At 37.2% G+C, this 24,339-nt stretch overlaps 1 protein-coding gene across 9 annotated transcripts in view; it reads left to right on the top strand.

The window, feature by feature from the left end:
* The window catches only part of TJP1 (tight junction protein 1), a 187,877-nt gene extending 165,286 nt beyond the window's left edge, over positions 1-22,591 (top strand). For 2 of the 9 annotated variants that reach the window (XM_065847892.2, XM_071813851.1), the window contains 17 exons: positions 478-697; positions 1,121-1,305; positions 1,441-1,536; positions 1,947-2,029; positions 3,097-3,307; positions 3,838-3,938; positions 5,157-5,510; positions 5,925-6,176; positions 6,893-7,789; positions 8,122-8,216; positions 8,727-8,951; positions 12,553-12,603; positions 13,379-13,554; positions 14,252-14,693; positions 16,188-16,405; positions 17,628-17,771; positions 21,012-22,591. In XM_065847892.2, the coding sequence (XP_065703964.1) occupies positions 478-697; positions 1,121-1,305; positions 1,441-1,536; positions 1,947-2,029; positions 3,097-3,307; positions 3,838-3,938; positions 5,157-5,510; positions 5,925-6,176; positions 6,893-7,789; positions 8,122-8,216; positions 8,727-8,951; positions 12,553-12,603; positions 13,379-13,554; positions 14,252-14,693; positions 16,188-16,405; positions 17,628-17,771; positions 21,012-21,106 (3,845 nt within the window). In that variant the 3' untranslated portion in view covers positions 21,107-22,591. Of the gene's footprint in view, positions 1-477; positions 698-1,120; positions 1,306-1,440; positions 1,537-1,946; positions 2,030-3,096; positions 3,308-3,837; positions 3,939-5,156; positions 5,511-5,924; positions 6,177-6,892; positions 7,790-8,121; positions 8,217-8,726; positions 8,952-12,552; positions 12,604-13,232; positions 13,338-13,378; positions 13,555-14,251; positions 14,694-16,187; positions 16,406-17,627; positions 17,772-21,011 lie in introns of those variants that run through there. The other 7 variants (XM_071813853.1, XM_065847887.2, XM_071813849.1 and 4 more) reach the window with 6 other exon arrangements.
* Positions 22,592-24,339: the final 1,748 nt, after the last annotated feature.

The raw sequence follows: 24,339 nt of genomic DNA, 5'->3' as shown, positions 1-24,339 counted from the left end.
CAAAACAACCTCCAGAAAACCCAGACAAACCAAAACACCAAAAACCAAACAAACAAAAAAAAAATCAACACCACACACACACACCTTAGTCTCTAACAAAGGTGTTGGCATTAAACCTTGGGGGGGAACAGGAAAGTCTGTTGTAGTCATGCTATGGAAAACGAGTGATTACACTGTGCATGCATACACAAACTTCTTTCCCAGTAAGATTCATTCCTTCCAAGGGAATTGAAATTATTAAGCTTGCACTAGAACCAAATTTTTTACCATGAAAGTTCAATTTATGTTTATAGTTTGCTATTAATAGTTATGCTGCTTAAAATAAATCAGCTCTGAAACGTGAAGGCTTCTTGAATTAATATTGTACATTTGAAACAAGGATAAGTATGGTGAGGCTCTACTTTGAGTAATACTTGTGAGCATTAGGACATGACCTGAACTTATGTAACATTTTATATTTTGGGGGTTCTTTTTCAGTTTATCGTCGTATTGTTGAGTCTGATGTAGGGGACTCTTTCTATATCAGAACTCATTTTGAATATGAAAAGGAATCTCCTTATGGACTAAGTTTCAACAAAGGTGAAGTGTTCCGGGTGGTGGACACTCTGTACAACGGCAAACTGGGTTCATGGCTGGCGATTCGGATTGGCAAGAATCATAAGGAAGTTGAAAGAGGTATCATACCTAACAAAAACAGGTACGATGTTAATATACTTAAATTACTGTTTTGAAACTAATATTTCAAATTCTGTATCTGTATAATGAATGGTTGGACTGTGTGCAGGAATCTAGTTTGTAGAACTGACTCAGTCAGAAAAAGTGACAAAGTGTTAAAACCAGTTGAAGTGAAATATCTGTTGTATAGATTTGCTTTTGACTCTTGTACGGTCCAGAAAAAAATCTTTCAAAACCTTCTTTTCCATGCAAGAGACAAGGCTATGTAAAGCTTTAGAAGTGTGATATCAGCCTCAGTAGTTCAATCTTGTTCTTTCTAATATAGAAACAACAAAAGCTAGATTCAGCAGGTGGTAGTGGTTTTTGGAAGTATGAGCTTGCTAGTCAAGCATTATTTCAGAAACTGACTTCCCTGATAACTGGTTGGGGTTTGTTGTCATCTTAGAGCTGAGCAACTAGCTAGCGTACAGTACACGCTTCCAAAGACAGCAGGAGGAGATCGAGCGGATTTTTGGAGATTCCGAGGCTTGCGTAGCTCAAAAAGAAATCTCCGAAAGAGCAGAGAAGATCTTTCTGCCCAACCTGTTCAGACAAAGTTTCCTGCGTATGAAAGAGTTGTTCTTCGGGAAGGTATGGCTTTATTCTTGCTACTGCAGCTTAACAGATTTGTGTGGTTTGCTTTGTATTAGCCTGCACATTTAACAGTAACTTGCATTTGTTTTAAGCAATCAGTGTGTTCTGACTATTTTTTTCCTTCAATTCTAGCTGGGTTTCTCAGACCTGTAACTATTTTTGGTCCAATTGCTGATGTTGCACGGGAGAAACTTGCTAGAGAAGAACCAGATATCTTTCAAATTGCAAGTAAGTGTGAGATCAAGTTTTTCTGTAATCACAAAGTAGTCAACTTTCTTTTGCTTAATTGTTTCTACGTTATTACTTCAGCTGTTAACATGTTTAACAGGATGTTGTCAATGGAACAGACTAAGTGTAAGCTCTCTGAAGGTGAAACTAGTAGTAGTGCTATTATTGCGTTCTCAAAGCCCATTTTAATTCAGTACCTTATTATCCTTTTTCTAAGTGGTTTTGTAAGGATGTAGTGATTTTTATGACCAAATTGGTGGGTGGGTTTTCATGTGTCATTTTTAAGCAGGAGGAGTGTCTTCAATCTGAGTTGACAATTTGAGCTATGAAAAGGTTTGTTTTATTTTAGTGAGGGAACATAGAATATGTTATAAACTTACCACAGATTTTTACTGTATTCTCTTTACCAGAAAGTGAACCAAGAGATGCTGGTACTGACCAACGTAGTTCTGGCATAATTCGTCTTCACACTATAAAACAGATAATTGATAGAGTAAGTCTTTCCTTGTCGCTGTACTTTTAAATCAAGAGGAGTAAAACTGGTATTAGTCAAGTAAAGTATTGGGTGTTTTCAATTTAGAACAACTAAGTGTGTTTGTTATAAAAATAACTTTCTCATCTTTCTACTTGTTGGTTAATTCAAAAACAAACAAACAAAACCACACTCCTTTCCTTTCTCGCATTAATAACTGCAGCCTAGAAGCAGTTCTAGGCTTTGTTCCAGGGAGTGTTGTCCTCTCTCCATTAAGGCTGTTTGAAGCTGTTTCCTCTTTCACTTAAAGCCATGGTGTGACATTACAGCTATAAATTGTTGCTTTATTTATGGGGCTGTTAGTCTTCCCCCACCCCAGTTTACAAATTAATAACTTGACATTTTTTGGTGTGGGAACTAGGGGAAAGGGTCCTTCAGTCTCACTTCCGTCATATCCTTAAAACTTCTGGCATTAGTTCGTGATACAAGATTACATGAGAAAATAAAAAGATGAGGAATACAAAAACAAACCACAAGCCTTTCTGATGCAGTGCGGGGGAAAGCTATTCTAGCAGCAAAGCCGGGAATCTGTGTGCTCTGTACTTGAGATCAATACTGTACTGGATGAAAGATGACCAAGTTATTGCATTCGGTGTGGGTTTGGGTTTTGTTGTTTGTTTGGTGTTTTGGGTTTGTTTTTTTTTTTTTTAAGAAAATGGACGTGTGTAATGAGACTAGGTCTTGCGTTTCAGTCTTTCCTTTATTCCTATTAGCAGAATACAAGTAGGAAACAGCTTATTTTTCATCTAATGTCTGCTTACTTCGAGGAGATTTTGTTTAAACAGGGAGTTAAATATTTAAAAGTTCATAATATGCAGTCAGTCCTACAGTTCAGAGTGTATATGCCTATGTAGCCTGGTGTTGGAATCGGTTTGGTTTCTATTATTCAAATAGGAAAAGAATTTAAATCCATATGTTGAAATAATGAACGCTGCAAAGGTAACACAAAATAAATTTGTGGAGGATGTTTTAAAAATCCAGTATGTAAGCAACTCACTTTCTTGCCTCTCTCCTTTTTATCACAACAGGACAAACATGCTTTATTAGATGTGACTCCTAATGCAGTGGACCGTCTGAATTATGCCCAGTGGTATCCTATTGTAGTGTTCCTAAATCCTGATTCTAAGCAGGGTGTAAAGACTATGAGAATGAGGTTGTGCCCAGAATCACGAAAAAGTGCCAGGAAGCTGTATGAAAGAGCTCACAAGCTACGCAAAAATAATCACCATCTATTCACAAGTAAGTAATTAGAAATATTAATCCAATATATCTGATGGAGGGAGAGGTGGGATGAGAGTAACTTCTTCCTCCGGACTTTTCTGCACATGGACCAAGTGAAGCAGTTGTTGACTTGTTCAAACTCCCCTGTTCAATAACCGGTAGTTCATTGATATGTGTGTCCTTTACACGTGACTGCTCAAACAAAAAGTGGTCTGGACCGTCAAAATGGCATTTCTAATGGATCTGGTGACTGTGGAGGATCATCAGCCAAAATCAAATGTGAATAAATGGAAAGGTGGTGTAATTTTTTTTTTTTTAGTCTGGCTAAACTGAAGCCTCACTTTAAGCTGCTGTTAGTTTAGTATTTTGTATGGGATAAAGTGTCCCAAACCACATCAGGCCTTGTTTTGAGTACTAATTATTTACATTACTGTGTAAATATCAATAGTTTTAACCTAGCAGTTTATATTACTTTTATTACTGGTGGTACAGAGCCTTCTTACGGTTCTGCACAAATCACAAGTCGAACTAACCTTCTGTACTTCTAGCTACCATTAACTTGAATTCAATGAATGAAGGATGGTATGGAGCTCTGAAGGAAGCAATTCAACAACAACAGAACCAACTAGTGTGGGTTTCTGAAGGAAAGGTAAGGAAGTAACATGTCTTTATTAGTGGTTTTCTGTTCTTTCCTTCTTGTTGGTATTACAGATGTGAACAGATGCTTGTGGAACTAAGTTTGTTTTCCCTTTTACCTCGTTTTAACCATCATTTGAAGATCTAAAGCACTGATGCCTCATGGCTTTGTGAACTGCCCAAAACTGATTTGTCACTACAGTAGTGCAGTTATTCTGTTACTGTTGTCCTTTTGCACGTAGCAGTGTAGTGAGAGAGAGCAGTTGCCCATTGCCACTGTTAACTGAAGGATATATTATTGCTTTGAAAACTTTGTGGGGATTGGATGCTTTTTCTTCAAACAACTTCTGGATGTTCAGCTTCACTGGTACTAGGGCCTTGGGTTGCCTGAAGATTAATTGTTTTTTCGTTACTATGAAAGAAAGTGGTATGTTCATGCTCTTCCTAACCTTTCTAAAAACTGTGTTTTCTCAGTTGTGAGAATGCAGATACAAAACCACAAGTTAGTATTCTATGTCCTTCACTAAAACTCCACTTAGATTCTTAAGCTACATGTTACACTATGCACATTAGATCCATCCTCTTGAAGAACTAATAACCAAATGAAGTGCCAGCAAAAGTAAGCAATGAATCAGCTATTGCTACATGTTTCTTAATATCTGGATCGTCTGCTTTTTGTAGCTTGTGCTGCTTGCACCCCCTTATATCTATCTTCAAGTTGATGATTCCAATGTCATAACATCACTTTAAAGTGCAGCTTTGTGTTGTTCTGAACACTGATTTCTGTGGACACTGGGCATCACCCCCTCCCTTACGCTGACAAGCATCTGACCGTGTACTAAAATGACTGAAAGAGCTAGACTGCAGAAAAGGCTTTTAGGTGTAAGATTTACATTTTCAATGATGGAAACCTGATTTCTTCCTCCCTGTGACGTTCAGAATTGTTGTATTCTCATACTGTTGCTGTGCCGCTGGGTTTGGAATATAACTTTTTAAACTACCAGACTTTATGTTATGGTTCAGAACAAGGCAGATGTGCTCCATTTGTTCAGTTTTGAATTATTAATCAATAATAATTATAATAAATAATATATAATAATTAATTATTAATAATTAATTAATAATAAATATTTGATAATTATGAAAAAATCCTAGCTTTACATTGCAAGAAAAAGAACTTTCTTTAGGAAGTTTTTTCAATAAACATGTATTCTAATTTTGTTTGATACAGGCAGATGGTGCTACAAGTGATGACCTTGATTTACACGATGACCGCCTTTCTTACCTCTCGGCTCCTGGGAGTGAATATTCTATGTACAGCACAGACAGTAGGCACACATCTGATTACGAAGACACGGATACGGAAGGGGGTGCTTACACTGATCAAGAACTGGATGAAACACTGAATGATGAGGTCGGGACTCCTCCTGAATCTGCTATTACACGTTCTTCTGAACCTGTTAGAGAGGATTCTTCTGGAATGCATCATGAAACTCAGACTTACCCTACTTATGCATCTCAAGCTCAGCCGCAGCCAAATCTCAGAATAGATTCTTCAGGATTTAAAACGACTACTACTCAGCCGGTAAGAAAGTAGTTCTATGCGCTGACCACTATACGTGTACTTCAGGTTGCAAGTTCCTTGAACAAGAAATCTGTATTTATAGTCTGCTTACTAGTATTGTGAGTGTGTACAATAATCTGTCAATAGCAACAGTAATATGTTATAATGATGTGGAGAGTCAGCTTGCCCTACCTATTGTAGTGACTCATTCTGACAGGAGGGGGGACTGAAATACCATTCTGCTTTAAGTGTTTTGCTTGTTTAATCTTCAACATAATGAGTTTCTGGAAGTGATAGTGCATGATACTTTCAGTACATTTCATTCTACATCTAGCTGCATTGGTTGAAACATCATTTAAATTATTTTAATATAAATCAAAAAGTCATACAGCAATTCAATAGCAGTATATTTAAAATATTTTAAACACTTCACAGAAAGCAGAAGCCTCACCTGCAGTCCCTTACCTTTCCCCGTCGCCTGAATCACACCCTGCAACCTCATCAACCTCTGCAGTAAATGCTAATGTAAACCTAACTAATGTCAGACTGGAGGAGCCTACTGCTGCTCCTTACAACTCTTACCAACCACAAGCGGGCCCCTTAAGAACAACAAGTGCTGAGGGAGCTCATATAGTCCTAAGAGATCAAGAGCCATCATCCTTATCGCCGCATGTAGATCCAGCAAAGGTACCTGTGCCACCTTGTTGCGCTGATTTCCTGTTCTCCATCAAGCTAGCGCATGATCTTTTTGTTTTGCCCTTATTTCGAGAATCTCTTCTAATTTTTTTTCCTATGAGAGATCATGCAGATTACAAAAAAACAGTGCATCTGAATTGCTGAGCATTGTTTTGTGTGCATGGCTTCAAACTATATACTTTTCACTTCTCAAAAAGATGACTTTTTTAAAAGGCTGCATTCTGTATTTTGTTTTTACTTTATGTGCAACTTGTTTTAGCTTGTCAATATTCTGCCATCTGTTAATGAGGCCTTCAGAAAAATCTGTTCTTTCCCTAAAATGACACTGGATCTTTGTACACTTCAAGTTATGTCAAATCCTTGATCATGAAGATGAATCCAGTTAAATTACTTCCACTCTTTCCACCCCCTGCAAAAAAGTATGTACATTGCCCCTCTCCTCCTACCCCAAAACCAAACCCCAAAGATGAGACTGTTACCTTTGTCTTTCCCTTTTTATCTACTTGGAGGTTTTGCTTAAAAGTAGGACTGGAAGTAATCTCTTGAATCACCAAGTTCAGCTTCCTGTGATTGCAAACAACCACATCAAATTATTCTGCTTTTAAACAAAATTAAAACCAATATTTAAAATGTTCAAAATATTACATTTTAAATGCAGCTGCAGTTACTCTTAGTTTTAACTGAAAATACGACGCTCTCTTTAACAGGTATACAGAAAGGATCCATATATTAATGAAGAAACATCCAGACAAAGCTACATCTTAAAACAGCCAGCAATTAATCATCCAGTACAGAGACAGGAAAGAGACCCAAATCTGATCTATGAATCCCAGGCTCAGTATGCAGAAAAACAACCGAGTAGGGACTATGAACAGTCAACATATAGATATGATTCTACAAACTATGTCGATCAATTTTCTCGTGGTTATGAGCCTCGCCTACATTACGATGACCGTGTGCCTCCCTATGAGGAGCACTGGGCTTATTATGATGAAAAACAGCCCTACAACCAAACACAAACAGGTTATGAAAACCAGCCTCCTAGGGATCCTGATTCCAGACAAAGTATAGAAGAGAGCACAGAACGCAGCTATTACCCAGCACAACCTCGTTTTGAGGAACCCCCTCCAATGAGCTATGATAGTAGACCTCGCTATGAGCACGCACCCAAAAACTTCAGCTTACCACAAGTGCGATATGAAGATCAACATGCTGTTGGGTATGACACGCATGGTAGGTACAAACAAGAAGCTCAGCCATACCAGTCAGCCATGTCTCGATCTCCTGAACCGAAGCCGTACTTTGATCCACATATAAGGGGCTATGAACAAGGTCCTCCTCAAGCTTATAATGCTAAAGCTGGACAATATGAGCCTCATAGCACTTCAGGTGTTGCTCTTCCTCCTCCCCCTTCATCACAAACCAAACCAGAAGTTTTGCCTTCTAACAGTAAACCACTGCCTACACCACCATCTCTAGCAGAAGAAGAAGAAGATCCAGCCATGAAGCCACAGTCTGTCCGAAGCAGGGTTAAGATATTTGAAAGAAGAAGATCACCATCTTTGGAAAAAATGAAGGACCCAAGTGATACATCAGCTGTCAAGGTAAGTTAAGTGTTGTAATTCCCGCTTTTTGCTAATGAGACTGCATTGCAAGAAGTAAAATCTTGTCTTGGAGAGAAAGCTTTACTGCTTGTGGAATAGCCTCTTAGCAAGCTAACTGCAGTAAGTTTCAAAAGCAGAAGCTGAAAACTTTTATGAAAACACTGAAGGGAATCTTGCCATGCTGAAAACTCCTATAGTTCATCTTTCTCTAGCGTTTCATTCTGTTTTCCCTTTTGAGGGAGAGGGGTAGCAGTCTTAGTTTTCTTACTCATGAAGTGCTGTATCTTTCTAAATGTTACATCTAAGAGAACATGCTGTGCTTTTCTTTACAGCCTCCAGAACTAGCACCTAAGCCTACACTCACAACTGTGAGTGGTCCAAAACCAACTTCTCAAAGCCAGTATGAACACGACAAAACAACTTACAGGTAGATGCACAACTGATTAATTCAATTTAGTTTTCAATATGAGAATAAAATGTTCAGAAAATGCATCTTAGGGGTTCATATTGGAAACCGCCAAGGGGAGAGTCAGGGTGTGTCCTTGTGTTTTCTCTGTCAACAGTAAGGCTGAGCATGAAGTCAGTTCCCATGGACATGATTGCTGGGAAGTAGAGGAGAACAGCATGGTTTTTTTCAGCATTTTTTAGGAAGAAACTTAGCCAGTATCTCTAATATTTTTTTCTATGTTTGAGGTAATTAGAAAGTAAACCAAAAATGGGAAGTTAAGGTTAAAAGGAAATAAGTATTTTCTTTCTTTATGCTGTGTCACGGCTATCTTATTTCCATGAAATGTAGGTTAATAAGGCAAAGTGTGCAATTATGAGAATTACGTTTTGGTTGCTTTATTGCCAGCTAGGTTATAAGATGCAATTTTAATTTGTGTATGTATGCTTGTTCAACTGTGCAAGGCAACTGTATGTTATTATTCTTGGTTAGAGCCCCAGAACCACAGAGACCTCAAGCGAAGCCACCTGAAGATATTGTACGTTCAAACCATTATGATCCTGAAGAAGATGAAGAATATTATCGAAAGCAGCTCTCATACTTTGATCGCAGGAGTTTTGAAAATAAGCCATCTGCACAGGTTCCTGCCAGCCATCATTCTGAGCCCACTAAACAAATGCATTCACAGAATCAGCTGAATTTCACCAGTTATACTAAGTAAGTTTGGGGGTTTTCTTCTTATAATTTGAAAAGAGGGGGAGGCACGTAGGACTAAAACAAATTCTGCTTCTGTCAATGGATTTCCAGGGGCTCATGGTATCTAACTGAAATTATTTTGTACTTCCAAAGTCAATTTTTCTCTTTAGGAGGGTGTAGCTTTAGTTTGAAAACAGATAACTGCATAACTTTTTATTTTGGTAAATGAAATTAATTTTTTTTTTGTAGGTTTCAGGCCCTTCACCATGCTACTGCTTTTGCTTAGCACCTATCAACAGAACATAACAAAGTATTTTCTTTGTCTCATTAGTACTGAGTGCTTAAACATCCTTCAAAGCAAAGCCTTTTGGTTTATTCCAGTTCTACAAGCATTTATTTTGCAGGCAGGCTTGCATGCATTAGTTGTGTTTGACATTAGGAAACTGAGCCTTTAGGGAATACTGCTGAGGCCGAAATTTAATATGTTGATAGAAACATCTGTTTCCTGTATCGTTCTGCTTCCTTGAGTTGGAACATTTTGATATGGAAATTGTGTGAAAGCTCATACACAGATTTAGCTCAGGTAAAGAACTGGCTGTCTTGGAGGATACTTGCACAAACTTTGTGAATACTCTCCACAGTTACCTAAATTTCTAAAATTTGTTTTAATTCAAACTGTAGCATGTTTGTAGCTGCTACTGTGACAAGCTATCTTGATTTGCTGTATGTAGACTGAAAATCGTGTGGTTTTGAAGGCTTTGGTTACATTTCTGCTTGAAATCTGGACTGTTCAGGTCAAACTGAAAATATGGCAATCTTAACATAAATGAGATCTTTAGTGAAATAATAAACTAGCTTGCTGAAGTTTGACAGTGTTAAGTGTGCATGCAAGCCATCTTTCATGTACTTGATCCACTGTTCCTGTGCTTCTCTTAAAGGATTTGAGCTGGGACTTGAGAATCCTGTTCTCATTAGTACAGTGTTGTGTATCATCTCCAGTGCCTTTCTCTGTGAACTAAGGATACTGGAATCTTTCCAAAGGCTTGATAGATTTTAAAGTATTCACTTTTTTTTTCCCCCTGATCAACAAGTCTACATGTGGTAACTGTTTCTTATTTTACTTTTTTATATGCTATGGAAGATGTGCGTAATCTGTTACCACTTCTGATTTTCTGTCAGGGATGTTTGTCCTTCCTTTATGCTTGCCCTGTGTCTCCTGATGGAAAGATGGGAGCATATCTGTCCTGCGCTCTGGGTACCATACGAGAAGACCAAAAAAAAACCAAATGGTCTTTGCAGACCTCATAATGCATTGCAGTAGTTTTCAGAATTATGGTCCAGTGTACAAAAAAAAAAAAACGTTACCCGTGGATCATGCATTTTGATCTGTAGGCACAGACTGTTGCCACCATTGCCATTGGGAGAAATGTACGCTTTCATCAGGTCACTATGAAGATTGTAAAACTCGTCAGATGGGGAGAGAGCATTGTAAGCTTTCGGTGTTCGTTATCCTCTGCAGTGTTGTCACAAATGCTGAAAAACACAAGAAATACAACTACTGAATTTTTGCTGCAGAACTGCTAATAGTTGAGAGAGGGAGGTAGTTCCATACTTCTGTGTGCCACTTCTGTCTGCCATGATACCTCCATTCTTTGCCTGCTCAGTTCTGGTTTTGTTTTTATTGTGACTTAGAGTGTAGCTTCAGGGCTTGTACTTATAGGAAGGTGATATCTCACTGCCACAGGGGAATAAAATAATAGTTTTGAAGGCTGATAGTTTCATGTGTCAGGGGACAAAAATAGATTGTTCTCTTTTTTTTTTTTCTTTATGAAAGAATGTAACCCTTAACAGGAAGGGACAGACATGGGAAAGAAGGTTTAACCAGGGTAGTCCAGTGCAAATAGACAAAGACTAAAATATTTATGGAAGTGAAAAGAGAGAAACAAGAACGCTACTCAGTTGGACAGTTCTGCCTCTAGAAGCATCCTGCAATGTCCTTGCCTGAAAACACAAACCAGTTGCCATTACTAAAGCTGCTTTGTATGAGTAATGCTATATCTGCATGTTACAGCTGGCAGTAACTAGAATAAAGGTTAGTTTCTTTTGATGGGCGAAAATAGTAGAACTTGTAATTGGACATGTTTCGGTAGATCTAGTTGGAGCAATTTATGAAGCTAAGTACTGGTTTTGTAACAAAAGGTAGTGGGAAACAACTTATAAAACACCTCATCAGTAATTAGAGGAACTTGATTTGTACATTCACAACTTAAAAGCAAGGATTTTGTTATTGACTGGTCTCATTGTGCACAGGCTCTGATCAATGTGGTCGAGATTACGGCTGGCACCTGGTCAGGAGCTTGTGACAGAAGAATGTGCTTCGTATTAAGTGCAACTTTGCTGTCTGTGTTGGTGTTGTCACAGCTCTTCTGCTTCCTCCGTCAAAATGTACTATCTTTCCCCATTTTTTAGTTCCTCAAAAAGGTGTCAAGCAGTTCTGATTAGGTGTGGAGTGTGGTTTGGGGTGTTTTCTCGTTGGGCTTTTGCAGTGCTGTCCTCCCCTGGTTAATGTTCTCCTCTGGGAAGCAGCGATTTCAGGTGGGTGGTTTTCTGAGAAAGCAGCTACTACACACCTGGAGCAAAGACAGTGAATGTGTAGTAATAACATCCATTGTTGAGTGAAAGGCTTAATATAAAATCAGTGGGAACAGAAGCTTATACAGCAGATCAAAAATGATCTCTTGTTTTGCAACGTTGGTGTTAGAGTTATATTCATGAGGAGATCCTGGTTAGCTCACTGAATATCACACTCATGTGGTCATCAAGCAGACTTTGGAAAGTCAGTCAGCCCTTTTCTTAGTTTCCTAACATACTCCTCTGAAGCAGTAAGACTTTGTCTGGAATTGTTGCCTGTTGTTTGTTCATGAGCATAGAGAAACTGAAGGGGATGAGGGAAAGCTGTCCTAATGTAAAATATATTTTCTTGCAACATATAAACAAGATAAGTGTTAAAAATCAAGGGGAACTCATTGGTATACTTATGGTTTTCTGCCAGTCCTAGGATTCATAATTGATTATTCTAAGACATCCTTTTAGGAAATCTTGAACACAATCAAAAGCATTTTATGGTGTGGGCTCTGCAACTGGCTGAGCTGATAGTGCTGTAGAAACATTTGCTATGAATGTATCCTCAGTACGTGATCTGCAATACTAAACCATCATCCTTCCATTATGTTAAGACTGAAGAAATTAATGTTAGAATATGGGATTTGTATGTTGTATGTTCTTCACTTTTTCCACATCTTGAACAATTTTGTTTATAAAGATTGTAACAAATGACTTAGTTTAATCTTACTCTTTCTTTCAATATCTGTCAATTTGAGATCTTGACCACGTCCTAATTCACTGAAAAAATCTTAAATGTAGTAGGTGATTGTTGTACCTGTACGTATGGTAACGGTTTTATCAGAAACACCATCATTAAAAGTAGTGATCTTTGTTTCAACAACCTTGTCATGTGAGAACTGCTAGGACTAACATTAAAAGTGTGAAGAAATAATATGCTCAAGATAGAATGACTGTTTTCTTTCATTCTTCTATTGCTGTTTGCTTTGCCATCACCTAGATTTCTTGGCTCTTACACTAGCTATGACTACTTGAAAAGGAACATCAAGTGGTAAGACTGTTGTTGATGTGAGGATGTTTTCAGGTGTCCTCTCGCTGTTACATTTCATCACAGGCATTATGTGCACTTTAAAATTTTAAACACAAATTCTGCACATAAGTGCAATAATATATTGTAGTCCAAAATTAAAGGTATTTGTGAAATCAATCACTTCCTGAATTAAACTTATTGAGAAATATTTCTAATTTTAAGAAAAATGTTTTAAAAATAAGATTTTAAAATTACTTCCACTATGCACATAAAGCTAGTGAAGCTTAAGCTGATTACATTTCTTTCTAATGAAGATGGCATTGTTCAAATACTAGGTGTATTCAGAAGAGTTGTACTAGAATCCATTGTCCTGTTGGCTAATTACGCTTTTCAAAAACAACCCACTAAACCTCCCAAAAAAGTGGATTCGTATTCTTATTTTGATGACTTGCTAAGTAGAGAACAAATTTTCATTGAAATTACCCCCAGTGAAATTGAAAACCAAAGATCTCATAGGCAATTATGCAAATACACCTGAAATGTCATCTGCCTTTTGTTTGCCATGGTTTGTGTTACTAATCTTCTTCTAAAGAGTCAATGTTGTCTTAATCTCTTGTGCTTATCAATAAATGTTTTTATACTTGAGACAGGATATTAAAGAAGATCGTGTTTTAGTGTTTATAGGAAGAGATGGAAATCAGGTGATCATAGAAGAAAAAATAGCAGTGAATCAGGAGCTTTGAGCCCTGAGGAAGCAGAACAGTCAAGTGTTTGGGTTTCTTTTTTATTTCAACAGGGGGAAAACAACCAATACTGAATCAATGGATAGGCCTGTGGGTGAGAAACGCTATGAGCCAATCTCTCAAGTGACAACTCCTCCTCCTGCTCCCTCGGTCCAGTACACACAACCTCAGTCCATTAATAGTCCTGTCCTGTCTCTCCCAGCACATCACAAGCCTGCACTTTCTGAAGGTGAGCAGCTGGAAAGCCACCCTGTCTCATGTGTTTATCACTGTCACTTGTCAGGTGCTCGTGTGGTTGCTTCAGCAAGTCTGTGCTGGGAACTACGTTGTTCTCAACTGAGTGAGATTGAGTTTTGTGAAGAGATTTGGTGATCCTCTCTGAAACTGTAGCACCCAGGTGTTAATAGTCGCTATAAACTGTCTTGTCCATATGTAGTGGTCTCAGCAAAGATGACGTAGAACTTCCAGTACTTAAAAATGTGCCTCTCTGTTCTTTGGACCAGAATTCTTTAGACATGAGTGTTATAGTTGTAGGCTTCTTAAACCAGAATAAGAAGTTGGTTTTACTTTCGCATGGAGAGAATTTCTGGTCCAACTGAATTTTCCAGTTCATGCGAGTGCATGATAGTATTTCAATACTGGTTTTCTTCTTTTTTTTAATTGGTCATGGTATAAATCAGTCTAACCTGTTTGTTGAAAGGTCATACCATTGTATCTCATGTATCTGTTTAATGAAACATCAGATAACCTGCCTGAACATACAAAATATAATAGGACCGATGATCTGAGAGAGCTAAGCCTGAACCTATATATAGTTTATATAGCAGATTAAGAGTTGACGAAGATGTGTTCTTATATCATAGTGTGTGTGACTAGGAATTTCTGACAATTGCTGACAAGTTCTGGTATTCTTATCTGTGTTGCAGTTAACTCTGCGTCTGACCCTCCTCCACCTCAGAATAAGCCAGCACTTTTCAGATCCTCTAGAGAGGACACTGTGCAGTCTACTTTTTATCCTCAGAAGAGCTTCCCTGACAAAGGCCCTGTTAACGGAACTGAACAGATTCAGAAAACAGTCACTCCTTCTTACAACCGCTTTACAACAAAACCTTACACTAGTGCTGCCAGGCCCTTTGAGCGCAAGTTTGAAAGTCCTAAATTCAACCATAATCTCTTGCCAAATGAAACTCAACATAAACCAGAGTTGCCATCAAAATCTCCAAATTCTCCTCAACCGATTTTGAAATCCCACAGCTCATCACAGCCTCCTGAGTTTGACAGTGGGATGGAGACCTTTGCTGTACAGGTCGACAAGCCTAAATATCAACCAAATAATGTTAATGCTGTGCCTAAAGCCATTCCTGTAAGGTAAGCTACTGCTTTCTTTTTCCTCTTAGTACATCTGTGAGTTCAGCTCTGAAACCTGTGGAAAAAAGTGCTGTGTTTTGGTTTTGGGGGGTTATTTTTGTTGGTTGGTTTGTGTTTGGGGGGGGGAGGGTTGTTTAGTTGTGGATTTTTTTCTGTGCTTGCAATTCCTGTTCATGTTATAGTTGAAAGGTTGATACTATGACTCCAAAATTCTGCCAAGGGGTACTGAAGAGCATTTGGATGGACACTTAATGTGTGGCCTGCGTTCCTGTATCATCCTGCATCCTGTTATTAGAAAGTGGCATGGCTTTTATTTCCCATTTCTCATTAATTATAAGTCTTGTGGTAGGTAGTAGTTATTTGTCCTCAATTTGTTTCTAGAAGATGGAATTAATTACTAAGGATAGCTTTTGCACCAAACTGTATTCACTCTGTGTCCTTAGGGAGACACCTCATGGTACGTGTGCGTAAGGGAAATTTTAAAAATACTTGTAAAAAGAGAAAATCATTTTAGGGCTTCTGTATGGGTTCTCTTTACTATGAGACAAAATAACTGCTTAAAAACAGCTTATGCTTGCCTAATATGCTTTAAGAACTATGTCAAGAGCAACAGATAGTGTAACAATATTAAGTTATTTGCTGACTTATGTTTTTTCAATATTTGCAGAACACAGTTTTATTACTGTTTGATTTAAAAATAATAATGCATGAACCAGGCTTGAAATCTTGCTTGAAATTTCAGTAACTCAGAAATGTAATTGAAGAATGAACCCTGTTTGTTCTTAAGCAACTGAGAAATGTTTTGATGCTGTATAGTTCTGTAGACTACTAGAAATTTTGAAATTATTGACTCTTTGAGCGAAATTCTTCAGAAATTATCTTAAATCAGCCATGCAATAACATTATGTGTTTCTTTTTAGTTATACCCTTGCAAACTGGAAAACAAATGTGTTCTGTTTTGTGAGTTTTTGTTGTTGTCGTGGCTTTTTTTTCTTTTTTACAGGCTTTGTTTTCAATGTGTATCTGAATAGAAGGGTTCAGTGTGGCATGAATAAGAAATATTGCTCGTTATGGTATTAAAGTCATAATAGAGTTTTGGAAGGAAAAACAAACTTTCAGATGCTAACTACATTTAGTTTAACTAAGCTGAAGTGGGTGGCTGGGGCAAGTTCTTTCTGTATAATGCCAGACGCAGGCATTTGAAAACACAAGATTCAAGCTGTCTGAATGCTTGCTTTAACTGTTTTCTGAACACTTACAGAGTTTGTGGGCTTTGGGGATTTTTTGGTGTGAAAATGTTCTTTCGTGGCAGAACTAGAACTACTTTCTTTGTAGTTGTTCTGCACAATCAAGTGTGGGACACATGTAATGTTTTTCTAAAATCAGTGCTAGCCTGCTGTAGGCTGTGTCCTGCTGAAGTGGTAGTGGAAGGTGTCCCACTGACTTTCAGGAAGAAAACATTGATAAAACTGCTGGGCTTTGTCTGTCTTTCAGCCCTTCAGCGCTCGAGGATGAGGAGGAAGAAGACGGACACACTGTTGTAGCCACAGCGAGAGGTGTCTTTAACAGCAATGGTGGTGTATTGAGCTCCATAGAGACTGGAGTCAGTATTATTATACCACAAGGAGCCATTCCAGAGGGAATAGAGCAAGAAATATATTTCAAAGTCTGCAGAGACAACAGTATACTTCCACCTTTGGACAAAGAGAAAGGTAAGAGCTGGCACTGTATCCTGTTCTGTTATTTAATACAATTATTTTCAGCAAAGCAGAATATGAAATTACCTTAAAGTGCTTCAATACATATTTCTGTATGAAAATACAGAGTATACATCTCACAAGTAGTAAAAGTAGAGCAATATTCTACTTAATATTGAAAGTTGCAAGTAAGCGGGAAGCCTTGAATTATATCTTGAGAATATTTAGTTTGCAGACCGAAGTGCTCATTTAAAACTTACCTAGTACACCAGAGGAGGATTCTAAATTCTTCTTTTTAAGAATTTTTGGAATTGCAGATTTCTTACAAAGTGCAGAGATTTATTCTACGTGTTGTTATTAAAAATATTTCTTAATCTCACAGTTAGGACCAAAAGAATTATAAAGCATGTGATCTAAACTAATTTAGCTTGAGTTAAATATCTGAAATGTACACTTTAACATTTTAAAATACTCAGGGTTTTAACTTTTTTCAATTTCTCTACAGAAAACAGCTTCACAGTTTAAAAAAAAACTTTTACATGAACATACATTTATTCCTGATTTGTAAGGGTTGAGTAGTTGTTAGTTAAACAATTTTTTCATAAAAATTCTCTTTCATACCACTAATCCAGTGTACGTGCATTTTCTGACCTGTCAGGTTCTTGGTTTCCTCAAGTCAAAAAACTAGAGGAGTTAATTTCATAAATTCGCAGGTAAAGCCTTACCTGTAATCTGCAGTTACTTTGAATCTTCATAAACCAAACATAGTGTGTTCCTCAGTTAAATAATCTTACTTTGATATTTGGAGGTTTAAGGTAAAAATTGACCTATATGTTTGTGTACTTTATCTTTCTGACTGTTAGGATGAGGGTCATGGGCAGAATAAATCCTTCAGCAGCTCAGGAGCCCGGTGTGCCACAAATCCATACAAGCAGAACATTGCAGGTGTAGCACAAAGAGAAGCGTGAGGAAAGCTGCTTACAGATTTGGGGATTTGTTTCTTTTTTGTTTATCCTCTTTCATTTTGAGATTGCAGTATGTTCTATTGAGAAGTTACTTGAGTGCTTTGAGACTATGAGAAACAATCTTGCTAAGTTCTGTTCTTTACTGACAGGTCAAAATACTTGTATGTTTCTCCAAAACTAAGTTACTGGCTAGCTCTGCAATGTAATTATGTAATACTTTGAACCTATTTCAAGAAAACTCATTAGCAGGTTTTTCTTTGTCTCAACTATAGGTGAAACACTTCTTAGCCCCTTGGTAATGTGTGGGCCTCATGGACTAAAATTCCTGAAGCCAGTGGAGCTGCGCCTGCCACACTGTGCGTCTATGACCCCTGATGGTTGGTCTTTTGCTCTAAAATCCTCCGACTCCTCGTCGGGTATGCTGTCCTCCCTCTGTCCTTTTGGGGCTTTTGGGTGCTATCGTATAATTTAAGTTAATTTGGCTAAAGGTGATGCTGTGTAATATAAAGAACTCAATCATTGTATTTGTGTCAAACTCTCCCATTTCACTTTCATTACAAATGTCTTTCTTACATTTACTCATGGTGCAAATTCATAGCTAAAACCATGATAGCAGAAAAAGAGTAATATCTCTAGTCTATTAAATATTATCGTATTTTTCTATTCTGTCTTCTTTCTTGAGGACTGCTACAGCTGAATACACTTGAAATGATAGTCGCACTAAAATGGAGAGGAAATGATTATGTACCTCTGATTGGCCTTTGTAACATAACTGGTGTTTGTCTGTTGCTTAATTAACCATATAGGACTCTGGCAAATCTTAACAATCTGCATGCTCATAACTCATGATTTAACGCTTGTTAACTGTTTCCATGTGTGCAAGTTGATGCTAACAATTGGGTCATTTAAGAAAATTATAGTGTTCAGTAAAAGCATTTACGATTCATTCTAATGTAGCTGAATTTTCACAAGACTTTTCTTGCTTGCTTCTGCCTATTTCTCCTCTGTCGCCTTTTACCCAGAAGTTTATGGTTGATAGTAAAAGTTGCAACTAGGTTGCAATTTTATTTACCTGTTTATTTTTACCTCACTGTGGCTTTCTGGGATGAGGGGGAGAATGTATTGGCTGAAATTGTCAGTGAGGAGCCTAATTGAGAATTCTGGGCAAGTTTCAAGCAATTTCATGAAATGGCTGTGAGGTTACAGAGCTTTAAAAAGGAATGTTTGCACATCTGGGGAAAAAGTCTTAAGGTTTTATTCAGCTACTTTCAAAATTGATGGTGGAAGGTTCAAACCATTAATGTGTATGTACGCTCTAAGTAATGACTGAACGATGTTCTTCTGTATACAGCATTTAAGCCACCATGTATGCATATCTTCTGGCACTAATGTATCTATCACCATCAACACCAAAGCACTGATGCTTTGAAAGATGAAAGCATCAATCCCCTTGATGGGAATTCAATAACCTAGAAGTATTAATGGCAATAATTTTTAGTTTTTTATAAGCTATTATATGCATGTGTTGCATGCATTTATTTAACAATGTGTGTATACATGGCAGTGTTAAAAAATGGACTCGTAAGTTATAGGGTCCCAAAAGATATGACAACTATGTACAAAAATGACACACTTCCTTTGTAACTAATAGCACCTGTTCATGAACTTACTTGAAGTCAAGGGAGAGGACTCAAATGATCTAAATAATAACTGAGGTTACTGAGACATTTCTCTCCCTTTCTGAAGTGGGATATGTGAGTGTGTGCATGTGTGGGTGACAGCAAGAGTGTGTGTATTTAAACCCTAACACTTTCTGTACTGTAAATATAACACCACATTCTGTTAATCTGAAATGGGATGTATATCATAACATTGCTCTTTTGAGACAAACCTTAAAATTAGGCAATTCTGTCTTATGATATGTAAGTAGACCATACTGTGTCTTAAATAAATAATTGTTTTCTCTCTTTCTAAATTAGTTGGTTATGGGACTCTGATTTTTGAGGTGGCTTTACAATAACAGTTCATACAATTCTGGGTTTCTTCTCTCTTCAGTCGTCTGCTCTACCTCATCTTTTCTTAATGTCTCCATGTTCTGTCCTGCAAGTGACATTCATTTGCACTTACTAACATCCTTTCTGCTACATTTAAGCCTTCATATATGGTATTTTACTGTTAAATCACTTCAAAAACTTGAATGATTCTGGTATTAAAACTGACCAGGGAGAAAAGTTGCCTTTTATGGCCACACCTGTTAGAAAGTATTAGTAAAAAATACTGAAGGTTGTTTTTTTTCCAAAGCAATTTTATGTAAGTATGAGAAACATCCTTAATAGCTAGAGGTTGCACTGGCCACAGTCTAATAATCCTATTTAGCTGGAAAGGTTGGGAAAGAGTCTGCCATTATCTCATGTGCAAGAAGGGCCCTGTCTTGTCCTTCTCCTAACGTATTTGATTTTGTGAGTTTTGAATGGAATTCCTTGCATCTATAAAATACAAAATCCTCCAGCGTTATTTGGCTTATTAACCAAAATAAGTAGTCCTGGTTGGTTGCAGTAAACTTGTTTGCATTCGCTATCTATACACAGGCCACTTCTATTTGTCCTTACATCAGATGTTGCCATCACTCAGTGCATTGTGTACTTCATTTTGTTTTCATGAGTTCTTCGAGAAAATTATGTGGAATTTACATCAGTGTCATTTAGTAGAGAGGTCTCGGGTGTTTGCAGTCTGACTGGGTTCTCTGACTTGGCCACAACAGATCTGCCTAGAGAAATGTGCGACAAGTTATTTAATGTCATTTATCTGGAAAGCTTAAGAGAACTTCAGTGCATTATTCACTCTTCTGCCGTAGTGGGGTGACACTTTGTGTATAGTGGCAGCATTTAGTGGTGGTTTTAGATGGGTAAATGAAGAATACTTTCTCCATTTGAAAAAGATGATAGACTGTGCAGATGGAATGTAACCTTTGTCTGATGACTTTCACTCTTAACAGAATGTTATGTAGAACCTTTGACCATAAGCAGATAAGTCTTTTGTAAAGATCTTTAAGTACGTACCAGTTAACTAGAATCCCTTTTAGATTGTCTGTATTTCAGGCTTTTAAACAGGTATACTGGTTGTGGCTGCTAAATGACTGCAATCCTGTTTACAGTAATTTTCATGACAGAAAATAAAACCACTAGTGCATCATAGTGTTTAGTTTCAACTGCTGATGTGGCTCATCTGTGTTGAGAACTATTCCAAGAAACTTCAAATGCATCCTACCTAGATTTGCTGTTGAAATATCTTATTTTTTTCTGGCAATTTTGGAAAGACTCAGTGAATACCTGGTTCACTGTTAATGCTTCTGAAGTGGAAAGCACTATGTTGGTGCTGTAGAGTAGAATGACTTACGTTTAACAGTTCTTGAGTGCCACAGCATCTCTTTTGAATAACTGATCTATCCTACATTATATGAAAATAAAGGGTTAATATTTTTTTGATAACATATAAACTGCAGGGATAAAGAGGAGGAAAAAAAACCCCAAAGCACCAATGAACAAACAGATGTTGATTCAGAACTTAAAACCTCCTGTCCAAAAGCTTGGTTGTTTCAAGATGTGCACTGTTTGACAGCGGATACTAAACACCAGCATTGTGTTTTCCTCCCACAGGTGACCCCAAAACCTGGCAGAACAAGTCTCTTCCTGGGGATCCAAACTATCTTGTTGGAGCAAACTGTGTCTCAGTCCTAATTGACCACTTCTAAATATTAAGTTAGCTGAGTAAATAATGTGAAACTGAGATGGACCTTACATATAAACTGAACCACTCTATCAAGTATTAACTGTTCTATAAGTGATAATGGATCTTAGTGTTTAAGCATCTTGCTTTAACTAACAAAAGTTTAGCAAGTACACTCTTTGAACCATGGTCACAATACATACCACGAGCAGGGAGTGTACAGTGGGAACAAGGTAGGGGTTTTGCAGGTTCTGTATGCTTTGGTTTGTTGGTTGTTCTTTTGTGGGGGTTTTTGTTTTGTTTCTTTTTTTTTTTTTTTTCTTTTTTAAGGACACTACTACTATTTCATTAATTAAAATCTGAAAAGTACCAATGGAATTATATTCAGAGGAACTGAATTCGATTCATAGTCCACTGATGAAAACACAGAATTTGACCTGCATTTTTACTATTGTGTGTTTGTAATTCACAAGACTACATTTTGGTCTCTAGTTTTTAAATGACTTTTGGTGTACATGTCCAGTAACATGACAATCAACTTGGGGTAGCACAGTTTAGATGTTTTCCTCTGCCGGGAGGCTAATGCAAACACATCTACTTACTGTATATGGAAACATTGTCATGAGAATGGGGGGTGGGGGAGAAGCATGTGGGATGACTATGGTTCAGTTGCCTCTGTGGATTTGTAAATTAACCACATTATTACAGACCTATTAACCAGCAGGGATGCCTTACCCTCATGTTTTTAATAGTCTTAGCTCTCATAGTTCTCTGTATTAAGTTTGTATGGCTTTTGTGCTTACCTAGATAATATATCATGGGAGACTGGGGAAGGAGGGGGGGAACCCACACACAAAAAAAAACTTGTGAGCTTGGTTTAGAGAATGAATATTGTTTGTGTTCATCAGCCAGAAGAGAACCAGAAGAAAATGATGGTATGTTTTCTGCTATGCATTTGAAAATTTATAGATGTTATAGACTGCTTGTATATAATGCGTGCATACCACTTTTGTTCTTGGTTTGTAAATTAACTTTTATAAGCTTTACCTTTTTATATATATAAATATATATAATAACAAACAAAGTTTCTTAAGGATATCTTTGTATTCTCATACCTTTTGAGCCTTGAACTTTGACATCTGCAGCAATAAAGCAGCATTTCTACAATATATGAACAAGGACATTTTTTAAAAATGCACAAAGTTGTTACCTTTTTAAGTGCTGCATTTAAAGAATATAACTCGGAATTCTCTACTTTGATTAAATTCTTGAAAAGTATCCCTACTGTAATTTGTCATAAGGATGCTGTACTATGTGCCCTGAAATGTATTTTTTTACTAATAGACGATTTATTACGGCACAATGGCACTACTACTGTTTAGATAATATACCACTGCATTCTGTTAATGAGTTATTAGCTATTCAGGTGTGGCTGATTTTTTTTTCTCTGCAGTTATTAAAATTACACGTTTCTAAATATACAGAATAAAACTGTTTTTAAAATAATAAAGGAGATTGTAGTACCTTATTGTTTCTGAAATGCATTTATATGAATGTGAGAAAATCCATTTTAATGTTTTTCCTATGTAAGTAGACAGCTGGATTCTGCTTGTGTTCATACCTGAAGCAGAGCTCTTCTGTGGAATCAGTGGAATGGTCTGCAGCCGGGCTTCTGAAATGAACTCCAGCATGGATCCGTTGGAAATACTTGGGACAAGTTGAAATGGTAGATTTGTCCCCTGGACCATTATGCTGGTGCTAGTTTTCTTATTTTATGTACTCTTCCAAATGCTTTGGTAGCTTTCTATCATGTAGATTTACACATAGTCCAGTTAAACACTTTTAAAGAAGGTCCTACTGAATCCCATGATCAAGCCTGTTTGGAGTACTTGGTGGCTAATTAGCATACTAATACTATTCTAGAAGATAAAATAAATTCCAGAAGTTATTTTTAAATGATGCTGGGAAAGATTGCATAACATTGCACTTAGTTTGTTTCTCAGGCATGACTTGCCCTAGAAGACACATTCTGTACTGTTACTGCTACTCCTTATGGCTTAACTCTAAGAACAGACAGAAAACTTGACTGACAAGAAACCTGTTCATGCTGTGATGGCATTTTTCATTTGTCTTAGTCATAATATACTGGTTGTATTTTTTTTTTTTTAATTAGCAGAAAGGAAGGTTTCAAAATGGCATGCAGAGCATCTTGGATGAAAATTCTAATACTAAAATTTTCTAAGTGTTCTGTTCTGCTTCAGATCTTACAAGTATGTGAAACGCTACAAAAGGAGTCAGTCAGTTGAGCTTGAGGAACCCTGGAGTTACATTGCGTGGACTTTTTGCAGTCGTCTTATTTGTGCCTTGGACATCCTGAGTCCAGCATGCTGGAAGGCGTAACTGTCCTCAGGTGCTTTTCCTGTAGTGACCACACAATATATTTCTGCACCTCCTTTAAAGAAAGTAGGGCCATGTCTTTATATCAAAATGAAAACTAAAAAGTGACAACTTTTGCTCTGCTGTCGCTTGAAAAATGACATGAGAAAGTTGATGCTGTTCAAAAATGTGGCAATTCTCTACTGCTACTGGAATTGTCTTTTGCTGTCTACTTGTAGGAATGTTTATCAAAGTGGCTAATTTAAACCACATGCATGTTTTTTCTCATTAAATCCCAATGCTTTTGGGTTAAAACACAGACATTGAGAATAACTGTGCTGAAATAACACATTTTCGTATTTTAAAATACCATTGTTTTTGAAATCTTTATCCTTGAAAGAGATCATGTTCCTTACATATTTTATACAGGCAAGGCTCACAAGGAGGTAAGTTCACATGTAAGACTTCAGTTTACTATAGTTCTCTCTTATTTAATGTAAACTTAAAAAACTGCATCTCCCAATTCTTCCTGTGTATTTCAGCAATATACTGGCCAACTTCAGCCATGCAAATTGTACGGAAGTTTTAATAGCGTAAATATCAAGTCTTGTTTCTAAATAAACGGCTTCAAGGGTGGAAGCAGATTCTCAATGGATACGGAATTACTGTTCTCTCAGACTTAGGTTCTTGGTAATTTTTAAAAAATTATTATTTTTCAAGAAAAGCAGTAATGAATATTCAGCTACACAAACAAGTTATGGTTGTAAAAGTACTTTTGTGTTGCTGTCAACCTGGGTTAAGTGAAGCAAATCAGCATTGTTTGAGGTCTGGTTGAAGATTCTCTGCTGTAATGTAACGTGGACCAGATGATGGAAATCAAAG

Source organism: Patagioenas fasciata, chromosome 12 (assembly GCF_037038585.1).
Source record: "Patagioenas fasciata isolate bPatFas1 chromosome 12, bPatFas1.hap1, whole genome shotgun sequence".
NCBI classification, from domain to species: domain Eukaryota; kingdom Metazoa; phylum Chordata; class Aves; order Columbiformes; family Columbidae; genus Patagioenas; species Patagioenas fasciata.
Note: the sequence above shows the minus strand (reverse complement) of the source record. Positions and strands in the feature narration are given on the sequence as shown.